The following is a 22792-nucleotide window of genomic DNA, read 5'->3' on the forward strand; positions in this document are numbered from 1 at the left end:
TTGGATGATGGTCAGGAAAAGTGGGTGTTTAGAATATTGGGAGAAAATAGCCCCAGAATACCTTAATGGTAGTCATACATTCCAGAATATGCCATTGGATAGTGATGATATTATTAACTTATAGCAATTCAGCTGACAGGATAATGGATCACAATTTTTACATACAACCTGTACACTCGAAGTGTCTGAGATCATTTTTGGTTTGTAAATTATGTTAATTCAACTCAACATGACATTTGTACACCACGCAATTCGCCTAGAAAAGTAGGAGCAGGGGGAAGGGAGTGGGAGGGATGAGAGGGGAGGAGGTGGCTAATGGAAAGTAATCAAATGGTTCTTTTGGAGTCGATAAGAGCACTGGCGCAGAATTCATTTACAATAGGGTAATAGGCTCATAAAATACACTTGCTAATCATAACTTAAGAACACAAATGTGTGGTTTGTTTATGCACGACCAGGGCCCAGTGAAGTCATTGTTTACAGAGAGCCACAGCCAAGTGAGCAGTTTGTTTACATTTGAGTATTAAATTAGACTTGTCTAAACATAGCAGTAATGTCATTTTATTTCATTATGAGGATAGTACAAACGGCTATGGGTTTATTTATATAAAGAGAACAATGGCTCTTTTCTCTTGGGGAGGGGTGTGGGTGACCTCGAAAGTGACAGCTGGTGTTTCTTTACATAAGAGCCATAAATAAGATTTCCTTTCTGTTCTCTCAAACTATTGAGATTTGCATGATGTTGTGTATGGTTCTGCTGAACCCATCGATTCCTTGTTTCAATGGCACTTGTACCTTAACACTTATTCTAGCAGCAGTACTACCTGAGCAGCAGTATCCCGGAACGATAGTCTTGATAAGCCACACGCTATCCCCTGATGGGTTCCAGGAGGTGCTGATAAACGTTTCTCCTTCTCGTGTAAGACAAAACACTATTTTCTCCCAACCGACCAACATTAAAACGTATTTTCGGTACAGTAAGCCCACTGTGTAATCTTTTCTTATATGTAGAACAAAGGTGATGTTACTTCCACCAACATGGTATGGTTGAGCTGTCGAAATACAACGGCGTAGAACACTTCATTCTGTTTCGATATGTATTGCATGCGTTACGGTGATACGATTTTAATGGGCAGCAATGTAATTTTGGAAGTGTCTGTTGTACTGCCTTGCATTCACCATTAATCATTTCTGTCTGATCATAATTGCTGTTGAAATTAAATTTCCCAAACTGGTTAATTACTTTTTTACGATAGGTTCTGTTTCCACAAACGTAATCAGTTTCCGGTATGTGAAAATAAAGCACGACACAATATTGTTGATTTCTTAAATTTTATTGCAACATTGATGAACACAGCTAAGATAAATATAAAAATAATGAAACACTTTAGTCTCTAGACTTCAAATAATATGCTCTCGTAAAATTAGTAACTGAAAGATACAATTAAATAAATATAGCACTTGTTCAGACGAAAGTGCTTCATATGAGCGAATCATAGGCCCAGTGGGTATGAGATGTGAGATAAATCAACACTGCATGCAGTGCGAATCCACTCGATCGACAACTTCATCACGTCATCATGTTGCGTGCTTGGAATCTGGGTCGTGGTTTCTTGCCGATGGCTGCACTACCGTTTACGGCCGCATCTACTTCAAAGCGGGGTCAACACACCTGCAAAAGAAAAGCTATAATGTCGACACAGAGAACGTGGAGATCTGTGTGCTGGAGCATACACAAACTGAACAGCGCTCATATACGTCGCTGCATAAGTGCGTGCTTCAGCTGTTACTTCGTCCCACAGCACAAAACTCAGTTATGCACTATCTACAGCGGCGCTAGAGTCATAACACCCCTAACGTTTCAAATGCTACTCAATATATCAAAGTGGTGTTTTCTGAAACAGAGGCAACGATACTATATTCACTGCGATAATGTATTTTTACAGATTCAGTACGTCATAAAAGAGTTTATATACGGAACATCTCGGTACAAACGATGAACAGAATCGAAAAAAAGAAAGATCATGATGCACTTTTTCTAAATGTAACACCAAAGTATGTTGGTACAGGGCTGTTGTGTGGCTACAGCAGTTTCAAGTTCACTGCTAAAACTGTAGTATAATGCAGTACAACAGAAACCTTTACGCAAGTAAGTTTGAGTCCAGAAGTGCTAACAGAAGAGGCAATGAATGCACGTAGAAGATAGCTATAAATAATACTTCTAATGAGTTCCTACAAAGCACATCATTAATAAACCTAACGACTCAAAATTATAATAAATGTTGCTATTGCACACTACTGCACATACCTAAAAGCAGTTGGGCGAAACATTCTTTCTTAAGAAACAAAAATAAAATTTTTGCAACTGGTGAGTAGATAATTATTTAATTTTAGTCTCAAAATAAAACTACATACAGAATGAGATTTTCACTCTGCAGCGGAGTGTGCGCCGTTATGAAACTTCCTGGCAGATCAAAACTGTGTGCCGGAACGAGACTCGAAATCGGAAACTTTGCCTTTCGCGGGCAAATACTCTACCAACTGAGCTACCCAAGCACGACTCACGCCCCGTCATTACTCATTGACCCATTAGTTGAAGGTTTAATAAAACACCTACAGAAACTAAATATCATTTATCTTTTATCATTTTAAAAATGAAAATATTCAAAGAAAATTCTTTTTGATTCTTAAGTTCAGTTAGGTGCTTGAATGCATGGGGGCCGAGAGGGGGTGAGGCACTAGTTAATACCTGATTGTACTCATGTAACGGTCTCAGAAAGGTAGGGAACCACTCATGTAGAGCCTATGTTCAACTATTTTGACAACAGAAGTGCTTGAAACAAGAAACGTATAAAAGAGGAAACACACACACACAGAGACAAGGGAGATAGAAGGGAAGAATAATAGTAATTGCAATAGAAATTATTATAAAATCCCAGGAAGCCGCCGCGCGGGGTAGCCGCGTGGTTTGAGGCGCCTTGACACGGCTCGCGCGGCTCCCCCCCCCCCCCCCCCCCCCCGGAGGTCCGAGTCGTCCCTCGGTTGGGTGTGTTGTTCTTAGCGTAAGTTAATTTAAGTTAGAGTTAGTAGTGTGTAAGCCTAGGGACCGAAGACCTCAGCAGTTTGGTCCCATAGGAACTTACCACAAATTAAAAAAAAAATTCACAAATCCTTTTAATTTATTTGAAGATTTGTTGCTCGCATCGCCCAAGGTCAGAGTAGTAATTTATAACAGTGACAGTCAGAGACGCTCATGGCACGCAATTTTTACATAGCCGCAGTTCACACGGAAGGAAGGAAGACATTTTGTTCTCAACAATCCACCACTTTGCTGTACAAGAGCTACTGGATTTTCAATTAAAAGTTTGAGAATATTTGTATTTTACTTTTCTTATTACGTGGTTTGACGTTCCCATAATTAAATATAGTGTGGAAATTTCATATTGGATGGGATGGCAAGACATTTAGCGAGTTGGTTGTTGTGCGCATAGAGCCATCAATCTTTGGATGATTTGTTTTCCACAGACTAATTAAAAAATAGACAACTGTCCAACAGTCAGTCCGATAAATACTTTACCGCTCTGCACCTTGCGGAAATGCGTACCCAGTCACAAAAAGATGGCAGACAAAATCGAAAATAATTCAAAAGAAATATCATATACTACTGCAACAAATATAATATTTCAAATAACAACTAAATCACGACATCATTCAGTAGAGGACCTTCAATGACCGTACAAATGAACTCTGTTAGCGAGGCGCATTCTATGCCAACAATGAAGCACACAGAAGACATTGTCAGATGTCAACGTACCTTCGTGATCGGTACACATCATCAAAGGGTATGTAACTGATTAGCGTTGCCATTCTGTGTGAGAGGCAATAGTGTAATTCGTCTTTATCGCTGCAGTGAGATTTGGTAGGTTGTATAAAGGGCACGAACAGCGTCAGAAGCTGAGGGATGACTAAGAAGAAACGGAGATCCAAGTTACTCGAATGAGACCGCGTTATCATAACTGGGGATAGTTTCAAAGGGGCCTCACTGTTTGTCTCCGTTTGGCCGGCTTGTTGGTTCACTCAATAATCAGATTTGTGTGGCGTTCCGGTGTGACAGGGGCCCGACATTGGGCTGCAAAGGAACGTGAGGGCAGGGAGACACACCTTCAAGATCCCCGTCGACAATATGCGACCACCACAAGGGACGATCGCGCTATTGTGCACAAACTACATCGTAACCAGTTCACATCTGTGCCTGCCGTCAGAGTACAAGCAATGGGCTCCCCGCTACACTGTATCTCAGCCCGCCCAGTTGGTCAGAAACCAGCAGCAGCCGGACTACGGAATTAGCGTCCGATGCGTCTGCTGCTGTTGACACCACAGCGCAAATGGCTGCATATTTAGTGGTTTGCAGTGAGCGATGGGCATAGATTGCTGACGAATGACGTCGCATAGTGTGCGGCGATATACCGCGGTTTCACAATACCCCGGAGGTCCATCGTCGGCGAGTATGACGGCGATCTGAGGAGAGATCTGGCTCTTCGGAAGAATAGGAAAGGCGCAACGGAGCTACACCTGCCATCATGCTGTGGGAGGCCTTTGGGTATGACTTCAGACCACGGCTAGTGGTAACTGAGGGAACTGTGACGACAGAGTAGTACGACACGGACCTCATGTGTTACCTGTCAAGTGACAGTATCTTGGCGCCACTTTTCAACAGGACAATGAATGTCCACACTCGGCGGATGTCTATATGAACTGACTGCGTGATGCTGAGTTATTCCCATGGTCATCACGATTCACAGGTTGAGGGAAGAATCCGACGTCCGTCCCATCGGCAGTACCCAGGATATCATGATCGTTGGTCAGCTTGCCTCAGGAGAGAATACAATGGCTTTACGACACCTGACTCCAGCGGATCAGTGAATTAATCCAGGCCAGAGGGAATTCGACGTCAGTTCGGGTCATATTGCCAAGTTCTTTGTAGATGTAACTCGATTTAGTAATCACGGCAATAACAAAAATGGTTCAAATAACTCTGAGCACTATGGGACTTAACATCTAAGGTTATCAGTCCCCTAGAACTTAGAACTGCTTAAACCTAACTAACCTATGGACAACACACACATCCATGACCGAGGCAGGATTCGAACCTGCGACCGTAGCGGTCGCGCGGTTCCAGACTGAAGCGCCTAGAACCGCTCGGCCACACCGGCCGGCACCGAACTAACATCACATACCATATCAACCTATAAAGTTTAATTTGCTTTTCTCCCTCCGTTATGGATGCCTCTGTTTTTCCACACAGTGTAGATTGACATATCACAAGTCATGGGATAACGATATGCACATATACAGATGCCAATAGTATCGCATACACAAGGTATAAAAGGGGAATTCATTGGCAGAATTGTCATTTGTACTCAGATGATTCATGTGATAAGTTTTTCGACGTGATTGTGGCCGCACGACTTGAATTAACAGACTTCGATTGCTGAATGGTAGTTGCAGCTCGACGCATGGGACGTTCCATTTAGGAAATCATTAGGGACTTCAATATTCCGAGATCCACAGCGTCAAGAGTGTGCTGAGAACACCAAATTTCAGGCATTACCTCTCACCACGGACAACGTAGGGACCAACGATATTTACTTAACGACCGAGAGTGGCAGGGTTTGCCTGGAACTGGCAGTACTAACAGACAAGCAACACTGCGTGAAATATCCTCCGAAATCAACATAGGACGTACGACGAACGTATCCTCAGGTCAGGGCAGCGAAATTGGGCTTTAATGGGCTAAGGCAGCTAATGACACGCAAGTGCGTTTGCCAACAGGAAGACATCGCCTGCATCTCCTTCACTGGGCTCCTGACCATGTCGGTTGGACCTCAGACGACTGAAAAACCGTGGTATGATCAGATGATTGCGATTCCAGTTGGTAAGAGCTGACTGTAGGGTTCGAGACCCCACGAAGCCATGGATCCAGGTTTTGGACAAGACATTATGCAAGCTGGTGGTGACTCCGTAATTGTGTGGACTGTGTTTATATGGAATGGGCTGACTCTTTGGGTCCAACTGAAGCGATCATTAGCTGCAAACAATTGTTTTTGGCTGCTTGGAGGCCATTTGTAGCCATTCATGTACTTCATGTACCCAAATATCAATGGAAATTTTATGGACGACAGTGTGCCATCTCAGTGGGTCACAAGTGTTCGCGATTGGTTTGAAGAACATTCTGGACAGTTCGAGAGAATGATTTGGCGACCCATCGAACGTTTATGGGTCATAATCGACAGGTCAGTTCGTGCACAAAATCCTGCACCGGCAACTTTCCCCATTTTGGACGGCTACACTACAGCGTCAACAAGGCTCAATATTTCTGGAGGGGACTTCCAACGACTTGTTGAGTCCATGCCAAGTCGAACCGGTGCACTACACCGGGGAAAAGGAGATCTGATGCGATACTAGGAGGTATTCCATGACTGTTGTGACCTCAGTGTATATTGATCAGTAAGGGCTGTAACAAGTATTACAAAGCAAACTTTCAGGACGATTTTAATTTCGTGAGTAGCTCACGCTTGACTTTCCTGAATGATTGTGTGCTGGTTTTCAATAAATGCTTATAGTCAAAAGTGCTTCCAAAGTCCTCTCTACCGACAAGTGAAAAAAGATCGATTATAACATGGCCGCCATATTTCCCAAAAATGACAGAATGTTTACATTGTAGATTTTATGTACTTCAACATTACACAAAAAGAGTGATTAACGCCAAACTGAATACCAAGAGACTACGTTTCGGTCTCTTAAATGTTATGGATACTTACGCAGCAGTGGCAACGTCGAAGATCTGACTGCCAGGACACCGGTACATTTCCGGAGACATACCATCTCCCTTCTGTATGCAGATGTAGTAAATGGCTGGGTTCTCTGGGACAATGCCCACCTGTCCCAGCTGCGTACAAGGCGTGATGGGGCCTTCGGTGCAAACTCGGTCGGATGTCGTCAGGCTGTCAACATAGAGCAAGATTTGATTTAAATGAGTTACGGACCACATCACATCAGAAGTATAATTCAGAGATTATGAAACTGCAGTTACCTGTAGGTATGGCGAATACTGTAACAAATGCCGCATTACACCAGCAAAAATTTTACACCTGGAAAGGCTTTTGATGATACTCATTTAGAAATCACTACGTCGTTATTAATCACACATTCTATTGAAGTGGCTCAATATCAACATTTTAAGGGAGCTTGTTCGTTTGATTAAAAGCCACTGTTTCTTCCTGTGCTGCTGTTGCGAATTTTTGGTGAATTGTCTTCCTCGGCACTCATTGTGTAATTAATTTTGTAAGTTCATTTTCTATTATTATTCTTCCACTTGTAATAATTTTCACGGATATACCATCATCTTCTGGCACTATTCCTTTTTCAATATCAAGCGTGACAGCAAAATATTAAGTACAGTGGACCCGCATTTGGAAGAACCGGCGTTGAATGCCACGTCAGCCATCCAGTTATAGATTTCCCATGGTCTCTCTAAATAGCTTTCCCCTGAAAATAATGTAGCGGAATTTCTTCCCCATGTTACCCCACACCGACGTTCTCCATCGTCTCTAACGTCTTCGGCCACGAAACGTTGAAGCATAATTTTTCTTTCTCTCCCCTTTCTACATATCGCTATTGGCTTTGCTTACATCATCCAGCATACCTACAGAAATGCCTTTATTGTCATTATTAAGTAAACATAATAAGTGTTTTTTTTATTTTAAAATGTGTGGATATGCCAACCGTTTTAAATTATGTAATAATGCCGACTTTTCTTTGCTGTGAAAGTCTCAACAAGACCGATTCAGATGAAAAGCTTAAAACGATGCGTATTTCTTGTGGTTCACAAATTGAATTAAGTAATAATTTTCATTTTGTCAGTGTCCAATAACAACGTGTTATTTATTTGTTTCTGTGCTATACGATGTATATAACCGTATCCTCGTCGGTTCTTTCGCCGTAGCCCGTTGCTGTAAGTCACCTTCAACGATATCGGTAATTTTCAGTTTCGATTTATCGGTATGTTGCAGACGAGGGGCAGGTCACAACTGATTGACCATACAAATATGAAGCAAAATTCGATATGTAGTACATTTCAAATTTGGTGCGCACATGTACTTTACTTCAAATGCAAATTATACTTCCTACATTTCGACTGTCAAGAGTGACATGAACATTCCGAAAGGAATGTAAGATTAGGCTTACAAAACTTTTCGAGCAATAAATAGAACAATAGCACCTGTAAATGCAAAGGAATTTATAGAATGTATGCAACAGAAAACATCTCACCAAAACTGGAACAATATATTCACCGATTGAACAGTCCACGAGTGTATTACCGGTCCGTAGTGTCCAGCGGGCACAATATTTTGGCGACATGCCTGATTGTTCCAGTGGATGTTAATTGCAATAGCTATGTAGGGATCAAGAGGCTTGCAAAGGATAGACTAAGTTCGAGGAACATATCAAACCAGTCTTTGAGCTGAAGACTACAACCACAACAACGTTTACTTTAATATTGATGCTTCTCTTGGACTGGTTGAAATAGTGAATTCAGAAGTGATCAGTGAGTCAGCCAAGGGCAAATGATTTCACGGAAACTACTCACAATAGTCCAAGTAGAACCGGAAAATAATGGATAACCACCAGTGACCAAGGAAGGAGCTGTATCTTGAAATTATGCATACGAGATAAGTGAAAGTGAGTGGTGCTTGTGAAAAGACACTCAACACACGCCACTGAAAAAAAAATTCGTAAAAATTTGCGCTAATATGGCAATAAATTGGAAAAAAGTGATATTATCATATGAAATGAAAGAAATAATTACTCGATTACGGCTAGGTATAACACAGTAATTCATTACCGAATGCAGTCACAAGAAGAACTGAAACAAGAGATCCGTATTCGCAAAATGCAACAGAAGCCTACCGATGCAGCTACCCGAGTACAATTTACAGGAAAACTAAAAACTTGAAACTTGCCACTGATTCCATTCCATTGAAATACGCGCTACCGGGAGTATAAGAATTCCATCGACTTCTAACTGCACTCACCGAAAGAAACGTTAATAGTCCGGTCTCTTTGGAGGGCTTCAGGTGGTTTAGAAGTAGTACCAGATGACGTATCACTCTCCAGTGAAGTGGGTCGGAGGGGGAGGGGGAGCGCGCAAATAACTTCTTTGAATTTGTTTAAATGTACGATTATTTAGAAAAGTCGCCGGATGTTTTCGTTCCCTGTCAGCTGAATGAGCTATTCTAGTGCCCTGTTTCCAACGACTACAGTGTCTCCGACTCGCAAAATTTCTTTTTTGTATACTTTTATTAAATGTGAATGAATATTAGAGACCCTTGCAAAAGCAGCAGCAACAGACAATACGTGTATGCATTTAGTTCACTAAACAAGGGCATTGTTGCAGTCTAGGAAGCAATGACACAGGCGTCTTCTCAGTTGCCGTATCGGAGCATGCCTTTTGATCTGGCTTCTGTACAATACTTCAGCAGATGGCCAATTCTTCCTACTGCAATAACTGCAGTATTTTCGATGTGTGCACTCTGCTATTATCGTACACGAAATGGATGAGAGGAATATCTTCTGCTGTATAAAGAGTTTAGACGAATAGTAGTTCACGTCCTTCTAAAACTTGAGTATACTTCGGTACTGAGGATGTTACGCCATCAGTCGTCAAATGTGTGATACTTTTATTACAACAAGTTTCGGGACTACATTATGTCGTTATCCGGTGCTTTGGTAGGTGAAAGTGGCTGTCTTTAATTACAACCATACCCTGAGTGTATAACACGCCAACATGACTTGTTCTAGGAAGAGTTCTATATTGGACAATGCATGTTTGCTGCTGGGTTTTTACTTTTGACCGAGCCAAATGGCATAGAAGCTTTAAGCTATGTTACACTGCGGGACGATATAAGTATTTTAGTATGGTTGAGAGTACGTGTAGTATCGCGGTTCATTGGTTGGTTTCTGTAGCACTGTAACTTCTCGATAGTGCCGGAGTCGGCGACTCTTAAGTTTCCTGCGGGCGCCACGAGCAGCACTTTGGACATCGTCACCAACGAAGAAACTCCAGTCCTCCGACCAATGAAAACATCCAGGACGGTGCTACAAGCAGCGGGCACCTGGGCACCATTCTTCTAGTTCAGGATTACTTCCAGTACGGTTTACTTCCGTGTCACTAGTTGGTGCCGAACTTTACATAGCGTTGTCGATAGCTAGCCCTACCGACAAATATTCTCTGCACGTAGGCGCACGGACGATTGGTCCTCTGCTTATAGCTAGCCACGGCAGTCACAAGTTGCCAAAAGTGTAGCATTTCTTCGACCAGAGGTTGAAAGTGAACTTGGGATAAGTAATATTTTTCTTGCCTGTCCAGTTTATTATGGCGACAGACCGTTTGGCCACCTTCCACCCACTTACCATCATCAGTGAGGACGAAATAATTAACTCCTCGGCACATAGCGGTTATCACCTCACAACATAACAGTTTCTTATTCTGAAGCACTTGATAATTGGATAACGTGACAAAAATATCACGTGTTTGAGAACTCCTGGCATAACATTCTCGGTTCGTGAGACAGTTCTGCCAGGGCTTTACAATATATGAAGTAACCGTGAAAGGATCAGACTCGTCAGAAACTATGGTGCCCTTGGGAGTTGTTTTATTGATCTGATGGAATATATTATTATTGCAAACGGAATATTATCATTATTCCTTGAATGATATGGACTTATAAGATAGAGTTATTTTGAGAAGACAGGTATTTAAGATAACGAATGAACGTATTTTACTTTATTGAGGCAGCATTTTGTTAGGCATTCTTGGTTCAACACAGACATCCATATCAAGAATTACTTGCTATTTTATAAATTAGAGGATGGAACCACCGCTACAACTGTAACGTTCTATTTATTATCACACGACCGGTTTCGCGCTCTTATACGCCCATCTTCAGGTGCCGTAACTTGGTGCTGTGACCCTAGAGCGCAGCGGTGGACGTATGATAATAGAAAGAACTTTACAACAATAGCGGTATTTTCAACCTCTAGTATAATGTTCAGTTGCGGTTGTTCCTCCAACAGGATTGACTATTTTATAAAGTAATTTCACAGTCAGTGTTAATGCATTTGAAAAGACAAAAAGAATTTAATCATTGGTATGATGACTTTTGTGTTAGAATAAACTTTCATATTAAGTTACTTTTTGTATTTTCCCATTGTTGACATGACGTTATTGTAATTTGTAATTCAATATTTCCTTACAGCTTTCTAAGGCTTCAAGTGCTGAAATTTTGTAAACGAAATAAAGAACTTTTTATGAGATGTTCTTCTTTTTTAATACAAATTCTTGAGAAGAAATTTTATCTAGACAGTAACTCAGATTATCATACGTCGCTCTGACCGTCCTATTCGCTGATGAACATTCCTTTTTATGAGAGATAAATTTTAGGAGAAGCAAGTTTTCAGAGCGTATGTTTAAGAGATCGTATAACACTACCACAATTTTCTATAGTTAGCAGCAACTCGGAATTTGAGACACACCTTTTTTTCTTTTTCTACAAGAGTGGTATCTCAACGTTTTCAGTTGCTTCACAGGGTCAATTAACAGCATTGAATTTAAGTACAGAGCCTCTTAAAAAAAAAAAGAAGAAGAATTAGGAAGTCAGATTTACTTCTCACTCTCGACCACAGACTTAGTTCTTAACTAAAGGTGAGGTTAACTTATACACATATTTCTTTTCTATGAATGGAATTTTTGGTATGCAACAGATTATTTTCATAAAGAGAATATACATGCACAAAGAGACAATCCAGAAGTAAAGCAAACAGCTGCACATTCACATAATCTTATCTCGTTTATTTACTAAGATAACTTACAACTGCACATGTCCGACTTTTGAGGCATTTTCTGAAGGAATTAGTCTGGTTAGTAGCCTTATAGGGAAATAACGTCAACGATAAGCAATTCAAATAAGAGGAGACTAGTGGGTTTCGAAATGTGAGGCTAGAGAATAGTGCCACAGGTTCTATGGGTACATCACATAACCATAGAGAAGGTACTGAACTGAATTTAGATAATAAATGTAGTGCATAACCTGGATAAAAGAAGGGAACAGGTTATGAACACATACGGAGGCATCAGTTAATCACCAGATCGGTAATGGATGGAAGTCTGGAGGTAAAAACTTTAGTAGGAGACCAGCTACAGTAAAGACGTTCAAATGGATGTAGGCTTCAGCAGCCATGCAGAGAGGAGCAGCCTTGCAGAGAAAAGAATAGTATCATGAAGAGTTGCATCAAACCCATAATCGGACTAAAGACCCCAACAAAGAATACAAAAGGTCGCCCTCACACCGAAATGAGTCTTCTAAAATATTCTGGAAAGGAGAGATATTCTTGGAGCAGTAAAATATATGCTCACCTGCAGTCTGCTTGCAGAGGATTGTACGCTGTAGTTCCGGAGCACGATTCGGTTTGAGAACCTGCGTTGACCTCAGTGCAGATGTGGTACGTCTGGCAGTCGTACGGGTCAGGGAAGGATCCGATGCCGTGGCACGTGAAGTCCTCGCCGGGCAGGGAAGAGTGGCACTCAGAGTCCGCTGACGCGACGCAGGCAGCCTGCTCTGCGCTGCACTTCTGATCCGCGCTGGAGTCGCATACTGCCACCACCGTGGCGTAGAAGCCGCCTGAACCATCGCCCAAACACACCAGCACCTGCACGAACAGAGCCACTTACTTTGAAGACATGTAGAAAGATAAGAAAGTAACAGCTGTTATTTTTTTTGATTTTGTTCAACACAAATTACTGCACCTGCGCAACGAAACTGCTTTTAGAAGACAAAGGAAATACGGACGTTGGTTGCTAGTCCGCCTTGATTTAAATAAATGGGGAAAGTCGAAAATTTGTGCCGGACAGGGATTCGAACACAGGTCTCCAGCTCAAGCTCAGTACGTGGATGCTCTGACCACTGCGCCATGCAGACACAGGTGTCCTCTGAACTGCACGGACGACCCTTAGCATACCTACCGTCAGGTCCCGATCCCCAACTTATCACACACCACTAATGTAGTGCCCTTTGACCATCATCCTCATTACCTGAGACATTTGTCTGATTCTCACACTCACACACACACGCGCGCGTGTGTTTGTGTGCATGTGTGTGTGTGTGTGTGTGTGTGTGTGCGTGTGTGTGTGTGTGTGTGTGTGTGTAACTGAGGCGAGAATGGCCAATGATTTCTTCAGTGCAGATCCATCGGGCTCTAACTGTTGCGGGAATCGGCAAAATGCCGCGAGTAATGAGAATAATGGGCAAGGGGCACTACATTTGTAGTATGTGGATATCTAGGTCTGTTAGGAGGCATACTGGAGCAGTCTATGTAGTCACGACAACCACTGTGTGTGACTAGCGTAATGGAAAGCGCATCTGCCTGCTAAGTAGGAGCCGTCTGGAGCGGCCGTGCGATTCTAGGCGCTACAGTCTGGAGCCGAGCGACCGTTCCGGTCGCAGGTTAGAATCCTGCCTCGGCCATGGATGTGTGTGATGTCCTTAGGTTAGTTAGGTTTAATTAGTTCTAAGTTCTAGGCGACTGATGACCTCAGAAGTTAAGTCGTTTAGTGCTCAGAGCCATTTGAACCATTTTTTGCTAAGTAGGAGACCCGACTTCGTATCCCCGTCCGGCACAAATTTTCAAGTTTCCCCGTTGATTTACATCAGTGTCCGCTTGCAGTCATTGTCTGTAATTGCATTGTGTCGTAATTCACAGTGGTTTTAGATAAAAATAGTGTCTGTTCTCTCGGACGTGTCTGAAAGATTAGACAATATATATATATGAAATTGCGTTTATTTCTTTTTATAAAGAGAAAGGAGAATGACAGTTGTTGCCGCATTTCAAGCGTTCAGAACGGTGCTGGTTTTAAGCCCTTCATGAAATTTTGTCGGCTAATGACTTGAAGTGTAAGGTGTCCATAATTAAAGTTCCAGTATCAAAACGCTGTAGAAAGAGAACCGTTGCTCAAAATAACGTCAAATTTGAATAGCATATTATTGACGCATAGGGAAACGTCATGGGAAAAAAATTACGAATAATTGACCAATACAGGTCGCTATAAGCGCCAGAACGTCCATACCAACAGATGAGCGGAGCGCGGCTATCCAGGGTTTGCGTTAGCGACGCCCATCATGACTGCTTCCATAAAGGATCGCGCGCTGTTGGTACAGCTCTTTTACAAGAACGCTGACTGCGCTAGTAGCCATGCAGAGGTTCTGGACAGTCAACAGAATGAAAAAAAGCATTCCTTTGATGCCTACTAAAGGTCTGGAGAAAGTGACTACGAACTTCGAAAAGAGCTTCTTTTTGAAGTGCAGTGTCATAGAGGGAGGAAAGCAGTTCATTCGACGTCTCTCGAAGATTTGGCCACAGCACTACAGGACGGGACGGGAGGTGGTGAGCAAACATGCCACGCACGGGAAGTTCCCCGAACACTGGACATGCCTTCGAGGGCACGGTATACAAAATCCCACGAAATACGTTGCATCACTGTCCATACAAAATTACTCGTGCTCGGGAGTGACTTCCTGTTGACCAGCCAAGAAGACAAACTTTCGCTCTTGAATTACATGTTCGCATGGCCGTAAAACATTCTGTGGACAGAGGAAGCTATTTCTGTCTCCAAGAATACGTCAATATGCAACACTGCAGAATGTGGACAACGGGAAATTTGCACGCACGTCAACCGGTACCACTTCATTCTGCAAACGTGACTGTGTGGAGCGGGTCGACGAAATCGTTTTTCGTAGAGCCGAATTATTTCTAAGAGATGTGTCCTGCGGGTCCTGTTACCCATACCGTCACTAGTAGACACCTCGAGAGTCTTTTGCGCACCAAAGTCATTCCAGCTCTTCAACAACGAAGATGTGTGGGTAGGGTCATTTTTATACGAGATGACACTCCTCCGCAAGTTGCATAGCCAGTGAAGCGGCTGCTGCAGAGGCATTCCGCAAATCCTAGAGTTATCAGCCCTGACTTCCCTACAGTCTGGCCGTCCATATCATCAGATCTTAATCGTGTTACTTTTGGCTGTGGGCGGCTGGTCCCGGCGGAGTTTCGAGTCCTCCCTCGGGCACGGGTGTGTGTGTTTGTCCTTTATGATAATTTAGGTTAAGTAGTGTGTCCGCTTAGGGACTGATGACCTTGTTCCATAAGATTTCACACACATCTTTTGGCTGTGGGGTTATCTGAAGGCTCTGGTGTTCAGTGTTCCAATTACGAACGTAGCTGAATCGGGGACACATAGGCCAATTGCGCAACGCATTCTGAACGTGACCCCAAACACTCTCCGATATGTTGTGGAACATGCTGCTTCTCGATTTGAACTTCTGGCAGAAAACGGTCGACAGCATACTGAATATGTCTTGCACCGGACTCACGACAGTTAGAAACCTGTGTGGTGTGGTTTTCATGCGTTTTTTGGCCCCTGGACAATTAAAAACGGATTTTTTCCATCCTATGTGGTGGGACATTACCATGATGGTTGGGCTTACCTAACTAGCAGTGCCGCAACTGTTGCCTGCCGAACCTGTGCAGTCATGCATGTTGACCAGTTCGGATGGTATAATGTGCAATTCAAACCACAGCCATCGTATTGCGATTCATTTGTAATTTGTAGACGACCCTATTTACATTAAGACGTTTACAGCCCCATCTATTGGTAAAATTTTCTTTAAATCTTCATGTGTGTTTGTGTTTATTTAATGACGTCAGTAACATACTATTCAGATCTGACGTTATTCTGAACAGATGTTCTCTTTCTACAGCGTTTTGAAGCTGGAATTTCAAATATGGACAGCATGTAGGTATACATCACGACTTCCCAGCAAAATATCTGTGTCGTATTGGAAACAGATTTTGGTTTTGACTACAGAACAAAAGTTTCGCTGGGGAGCTCTTACACATATTCCACACAGTCTCTAACTTTATCCACGTGATTTCCACATTCTAGGAGCCATGAATAAAGATATTCGTGGCCTTCGATGTCCTTCGGACGCAGAGGTGCACGCCTAGACACAATCATGGTTCCGCAGGCAACTGCAACAATTTTCCATGAAGGTACTGACCGTCTTATCTGTAAGTGCAGTAAGTCTATTAATAGTTATGGCAGTTACTTTTGTAATAGTAAAACGTTTACTTACTTTTATTCCATCCGTCTCACTTTCATTTGACTACCCCTTACAGAATGATGTTATCGTCTTTGGACGTCTTCTTGACCACGCAAAGGCAAGGGAATGCAATAGGCAGCTACAACAGGTGTCACAGTACTGTCAATTTCATTATGTTGTTTACGCACCATGCGATTGGTCTATGTCAATGCTCTTTTAAGTATTGTGTGCGTTAACCACTTTTTCACGTATTTGGCACTACATCATCAATGCAAAACCACAGAAATTGAGATTATTATTATATCAAATTATTGTACACCTATGATGAAAGAGATACATATTGTCCCTAATATATGGTCTGATAAATTTTAATGTGTGTGTAGGAGGCCGCCTGATATCGGGACTGGTAAATTATACTATCTGTAGTGGTATTTAGTACGGGGTGTAACAGGCGTTCATGCACGGTAATGCTCCAAGTACAGGGTGTTTCAAAAATGACCGGTATATTTGAAACGGCAATAAAAACTAAACGAGCAGTGATAGAAATACACCGTTTGTTGCAATATGCTTGGGACAACAGTACATTTTCAGGCAGACAAACTTTCGAAATTACAGTAGTTACAATTTTCAACAACAAATGGCGCTGCGGTCTGGGAAACTCTATAGTACGATATTTTCCACATATCCACCATACGTAGCAATAATATGGCGTAGTCTCTGAATGAAATTACCCGAAACCTTTGACAACGTGTCTGGCGGAATGGCTTCACATGCAGATGAGATGTACTGCTTCAGCTGTTCAATTGTTTCTGGATTCTGGCGGTACACCTGGTCTTTCAAGTGTCCCCACAGAAAGAAGTCACAGGGGTTCATGTCTGGCGAATAGGGAGGCCAATCCACGCCGCCTCCTGTATGTTTCGGATAGCCCAAAGCAATCACACGATCATCGAAATATTCATTCAGGAAATTAAAGACGTCGGCCGTGCGATGTGGCCGGGCACCATCTTGCATAAACCACGAGGTGTTCGCAGTGTCGTCTAAGGCAGTTTGTACCGCCACAAATTCACGAAGAATGTCCAGATAGCGTGATGCAGTAATCGTTTCGGATCTGAAAAATGGGCCAATGATTCCTTTGGAAGAAATGGCAGCCCAGACCAGTACTTTTTGAGGATGCAGGGACGATGGGACTGCAACATGGGCTTTTCGGTTCCCCATATGCGCCAGTTCTGTTTATTGACGAAGCCGTCCAGGTAAAAATAAGCTTCGTCAGTAAACCAAATGCTGCCCACATGCATATCGCCGTCATCAATCCTGTGCACTATATCGTTAGCGAATGTCTCTTGTGCAGCAATGGTAGCGGCGCTGAGGGGTTGCCGCGTTTGAATTTTGTATGGATAGAGGTGTAAACTCTGGCGCATGAGACGATACGTGGACGTTGGCGTCATTTGGACCGCAGCTGCAACACGGCGAACGGAAACCCGAGGCCGCTGTTGGATCACCTGCTGCACTAGCTGCGCGTTGCCCTCTGTGGTTGCCGTATGCGGTCGCCCTACCTTTCCCGCACGTTCATCCGTCACGTACCCAGTCCGTTGAAATTTTTCAAACAGACCCTTTATTGTATCGCTTTTCGGTCCTTTGGTTACATTAAACCTCCGTTGAAAACTTCGTCTTGTTGCAACAACACTGTGTTCTAGGCGGTGGAATTCCAACACCAGAAAAATCCTCTGTTCTAAGGAATAAACCATGTTGTCTACAGCACACTTGCACGTTGTGAACAGCACACGCTTACTGCAGAAAGACGACGTACAGAATGGCGCACCCACAGACTGCGTTGTCTTCTATATCTTTCACATCACTTGCAGCGCCATCTGTTGTTGAAAATTGTAACTACTGTAATTTCGAAAGTTTGTCCGCCTGAAAATGTACTGTTGTCCCAAGCATATTGCAACAAACGGTGTTTTTCTATCGCTGCTCGTTTAGTTTGTATTGCCGTTTCAAATATACCGGTCATTTTTGAAACACCCTGTACATACTCGCTCATCTATGGCTATTAGTGCATCGTTAGCCCACGTGTGTCCATGTCAGGAAGGGCCACAATTGATTGCAACTTGTATGTTTGCAGGTGAGGACTCCTGCAGATGTTACAGTTTGTTGGGCGTGATAGGAACCAATGAGGTCAGCTGTACACCCATTATAGTTATAGGACCCGATATCAGTCTGACCGTTCTAATATTACGACTTATTGGACCTGAAATTAGGAGACCACATGAAGTCGAATGTTCACACGATCCAGTTTTATTATAGCCGTAGGTCTTACGTTTATTACGGTAGGCACATGTGTCATTCTGTTTAGAAGTTAGAAACTTAAATAATGCAAATAATTATTAAATAACACAAAATCATGACACAGATCCCACTGTATTGGAACTATTACTATGAGCTTCACGTCAATTCACTTCTACAGCACAAGCTTCAAAATGCTAACAACTGCAAAATCGGAGGCTATATTTGGCATTACTCCTCAATATAAAAGGCAACTCCACGTTCCACTTCACTTTTCAGAGTAGCCGTGGTCCCATGATAACTATAAATTAGAACGTAAATTTATTTCTCAATGCGTCCAAACCGAAACAAAACAAAACTGTAGCAACATGCTTGATAAATGGAGAAACGCGTCGCGAGCTTATTGCCACGTACCGTTACTACCAGCCGTGCTGTTCGTGCATGCAGTATTGCTATACTTCAAGCACGAATCGCATGCAGTCCGTCAGATTGCGTGGGATTTCTATTTGACCAGCGATCAGCGACAGATTGCTGCGATTTTCCCATGCGCTGCGTAGCGTTGCTCGTGTGTAGGCCCCTTAACGACCATCGCTCGACACGGTAGGTACAGTTCGACAGCTGTACATCGCACAAATTGCTTATGTTGCTGAACTTAGCAACAGCTAGCTAGTCTACTAACGATCATACAAATGGGTTATGTCATTACATCTACTAACTTGAATAGTAAAGAAGTTCAGAAGCAACAGTGTCGTCGCAAAAACAACCAAGGTGGCCACTCGTAACTGGTGCAGCACGCAGAGCAGCAGGCCACAGGCAACTGAGGTGGCCGCCCCTTTGAAAGAGAGTGAGACTTACCCACCACCACACCGTCTGAAACAGCAACCTCACCTGTGAACAGTCGTCACTGCAGATAATCTCGCTAGCCGCTGTGCAGACCCCCCGTTGGTCGTGTTTGAGCCACCATGGCAGCTTGCCGAGAGACGCGCTGGCATGGGCGGCACACAGCAGCTGCAACAGAGAATGGCGTGAGCTCTACACCGTGTTCCATAACAGCCCGCAGCAGTTTCAATGTGGCTCATGGTTCGGTTACTGAAATGATACTCAATGTGTTGTTCCCATAACTTAATACTACTGTTCATTGGGAAAAATATATTACCTAGCTTGTATATGGACTACAGTTCGTGACATATATGAGGAGCAATGCACATGGACTAAATTACGTTCTCATTTTTGACACATTAAAATTTCTTTGCGATGAAAATACAAAACACTGAATATATTTAAGCAAATAGTAGTTAGATGTAATTAGTTCTCTTATTCCCTAGCTTGAATGTAAATTCTGAGATCGGCAAATCCATGACATTTGTGAACATAATATTTATCTTTTTTGCCTTTCCGGTCGGTGTTTCGTCTAGAAGAGCTTCTCTTCAGGTTTTTAGATTATTTTAGTTGGTATCACCAACGATTAAAGTGTAGAACTTTGGATACTCTGTTTACTGCCCTGACACTATGTTGGAGTTTCAGTGGCCCCAGTACATGTTGCCAGCATAACATTCACATCACATGAACATGCTGACAGATACACATTTAATTTGTGCAGCATGTATTGTTTTCTGTACGTCATAATTACGACATTACTGGGAACTCAGTTATTATTTAATCTATTATTAATTTACAGTGAAAAAAATTTACATTGTGGTTCGCTGAATCGGAATATAAAAGAAATCTTTCACATTGTGCTAGTTGGACATTCATGTGAACCAAGTTTGTATGGTACTGAGTAACCACGCTGAGATGAGAATGGTTGTTTTAAATACAGAAAAAGTGTTAGTTATAATCCCATTACCGAAATGAAAATGGACTATAACATCATTTTTGTGCATATCAGACAATGAAGTCTGATCTGTGGAATATAACACTGAACTAATATTTTGTGTACTATAGGTAAGTACAAGGAAATGAATATTTTTGCACTGATGCTTTCATTAATCAACATGCCATCTTGCATGATGTAACTCGTCTGCCTGCTCCAACTGATTTAGTTCAACAGTCTCTTCCCTAAAAGTGTCTAAAACCAAATGCTGCCAAATTTTCTATCACACTACTATAAATATTAGTTCTGGCTGTCAACAAAAATGTTAGCAGCATTAGATAAAGGCGGCCGGTGTGGCCGAGCCGTTCTAGGTGCTTTAGTCTGGAACCGCGCGACCGTTACGGTCGCAGGTTCGAATCCTGCCTCGGGCATGGATGTGTGTGATGTCAGGTTAGTTAGGTTTAAGTAGTTCTAAGTTCTAGGGGACTGTTGACCTCAGATATTAAGTCCCATAGTGCTCAGAGCCATTTGAACCATTAGATATAATAATTGCTGGTATGAAAAGCAACAGGAAAGCTTAAGCAACGTTATGCTGTAATCATATTAGATGCAAACTAACTTTTCATGCCCGAGAAATTATGTTAGGGAACCAATGAAGTTTTTTACAGGAGCAAGGAGCAATCCATTAGATAATGACCGAGTGCTCTGTGCGGCAAATTATACAGTATCTAAATTATTATTATTAACGGATATGGCGTTAACAGCCATAGGCCCGTATTACCATCTCATCATATTTTCCTCAACAACAGTCTACGTGATTGTTACCACAGTTGCTCTGATAAATTCTAGAACTTCCTTCCCTTATGTTAACGTATCTCTGCAACTGTTCTAACTCTAATGGCCTAGTTGTTAACAGAGCTTGCAATGTATCGTGAAATGTTAACACAGCCGTATTATGTCTGATCAAGTCAGGTCAACCTCACTTACCAGAACGGCAATCTTTACACCTGTTGACTGCTCCATGTTGGCCTGAATCATTTCGGATGCATTAGACCAGCGCTTTAAATACTTTTGTCTACCCTTGTGTTATCAAGAGACCTACGAGATAGTGTTGATATCGGACAAATCGCTGCAGAACACTTTGATGTTTTGACAACTGTTATCGAAGCAATTGATGCAGTATGAGGAAGCATTTACGAATATCATTGTATTTTCGCAAGTAGAATTTGATTTTATGGAGCAGGTGCTACTAGAGTAGTAATATACACAATTAAATACACAGGACATTGAAGTCACATGCAAGATTTTGTGAATTTCAAGTAGGCCTCCTGCACAACAGCAAAATCGAAGTCTCCAGAATAATACGAATGTCGATAAGACTGTATGTGAGAGTATTATTATTGCCATTGTTTCAATCGTTCATTACATTGGCTACTTCACTTTGTTTACCAAACGACAATGTGTTCCGAAACTTACTGGCAGATTAAAACTGTGTGCCCGACCGAGACTCGGTAGCTCAGATGGTAGAGCTCTTGCTCGCGAAAGGCATAGGTCCCGAGTTCGAGTATCGGTCGAGCACACAGTTTTAATCTGCCTGGAAGTTTCATATCGGCGCACACTCCGCTGCCGAGTGAAAATCTCATTCTGGGACAATGTGTTCCCTTTGCGTTCAGTATCGTTTTTGACTTCACAATAAACTAGGTTATGCTTTGCTCCTTATCCACATCAGTAGTTGATCAAATGAAACCCAGCAAATGTGACAAGCATAATACTACTGCACTGGTTTGCATCTAGAATCTAAAGCGAAAATGATATTTTTATTTTTAATTTCTTTCATATGCATTTAATTCGTTCAGATTTACGTTTGTTATGTGGCCGAAAATAAAGATTTGTTTCCAAAAATTCCATGGTAACACATTTTATTTTGTTCTCTCAGCACATCTGTTTGGTTTAAAATAACTTTTCGAAGCTCTTTTAGAACTATAATTCGCTTTTAGTGAGTTATACTTATGTCGGAGCGGGACATTCTTCCTCGCAAATTTTGTGCCTAATTTTTATCGTTCCACCATGGCAATAAATATTTTACTTTTAATTGTTTCTTACAAATGCGCAAGGGAGACGAACGAAGATCAGATTTGTAGACGTCAGAAGACATGCGATCAATTGGTAGATTCGTTTCATACATCAGAAGAATTTATTGTAAACAGAAAGACTGGGAGAGGAACTGTCACCCTTACTGTTCAATGTTGTACTAGAAAAAGTATTTAATATTGGCAAACTAAAACGCTCTAGTGATGTCAAATATCTCCGAAACAAGAAATGCGCGAAATATCTCCAAAACAAACAATGAAGTTTGGCCACAAGTGTCAGATATTGACTCGATAAATAAAGAACACGTAACTTTAGTTCTGACTGCACCGGATGTTTTGAAATGAGGATTTAGGTTTAAGATGGATGACATCGAAAGTATTATACTCAACTAAAT

The 22792-nt window shown here is 42.2% G+C and overlaps 1 protein-coding gene across 1 annotated transcript; it reads right to left on the reverse strand.

Moving 5' to 3' along the window:
- Positions 1-1315: 1315 nt before the first annotated feature.
- Positions 1316-21428, reverse strand: LOC126259953 (uncharacterized). The gene is made up of 5 exons (XM_049957063.1): positions 21295-21428; positions 19383-19502; positions 12476-12768; positions 6822-7004; positions 1316-1672 (listed from the first exon to the last, which is right to left on the reverse strand). The coding sequence occupies exons 1-5, from the start codon at positions 21343-21345 to the stop codon at positions 1648-1650; spliced, it is 672 nt and encodes a 223-aa protein (XP_049813020.1). The 5' UTR covers positions 21346-21428; the 3' UTR covers positions 1316-1647.
- Between the last annotated feature and the right edge of the window lie 1364 nt (positions 21429-22792).

Source organism: Schistocerca nitens, chromosome 5, assembly GCF_023898315.1.
Source record: "Schistocerca nitens isolate TAMUIC-IGC-003100 chromosome 5, iqSchNite1.1, whole genome shotgun sequence".
NCBI classification, from domain to species: Eukaryota; Metazoa; Arthropoda; class Insecta; order Orthoptera; family Acrididae; genus Schistocerca; species Schistocerca nitens.

What these genes read in the sequence shown, in the direction of transcription:
- LOC126259953 (XM_049957063.1), bottom strand. Translation starts at nt 21,345, where the DNA reads ATGATTCAGGCCAACATGGAGCAGTCAACAGGTGTAAAGATTGCCGTT. An exon ending in GTGTAAAGATTGCCGTTCTG is followed by an intron (nt 19,503 to 21,294) that starts GTAAGTGAGGTT and finishes TCTCTGTTGCAG; the next exon opens with CTGCTGTGTGCCGCCCATGC. An exon ending in GCAGTGACGACTGTTCACAG is followed by an intron (nt 12,769 to 19,382) that starts GTGAGGTTGCTG and finishes CTGTTCGTGCAG; the next exon opens with GTGCTGGTGTGTTTGGGCGA.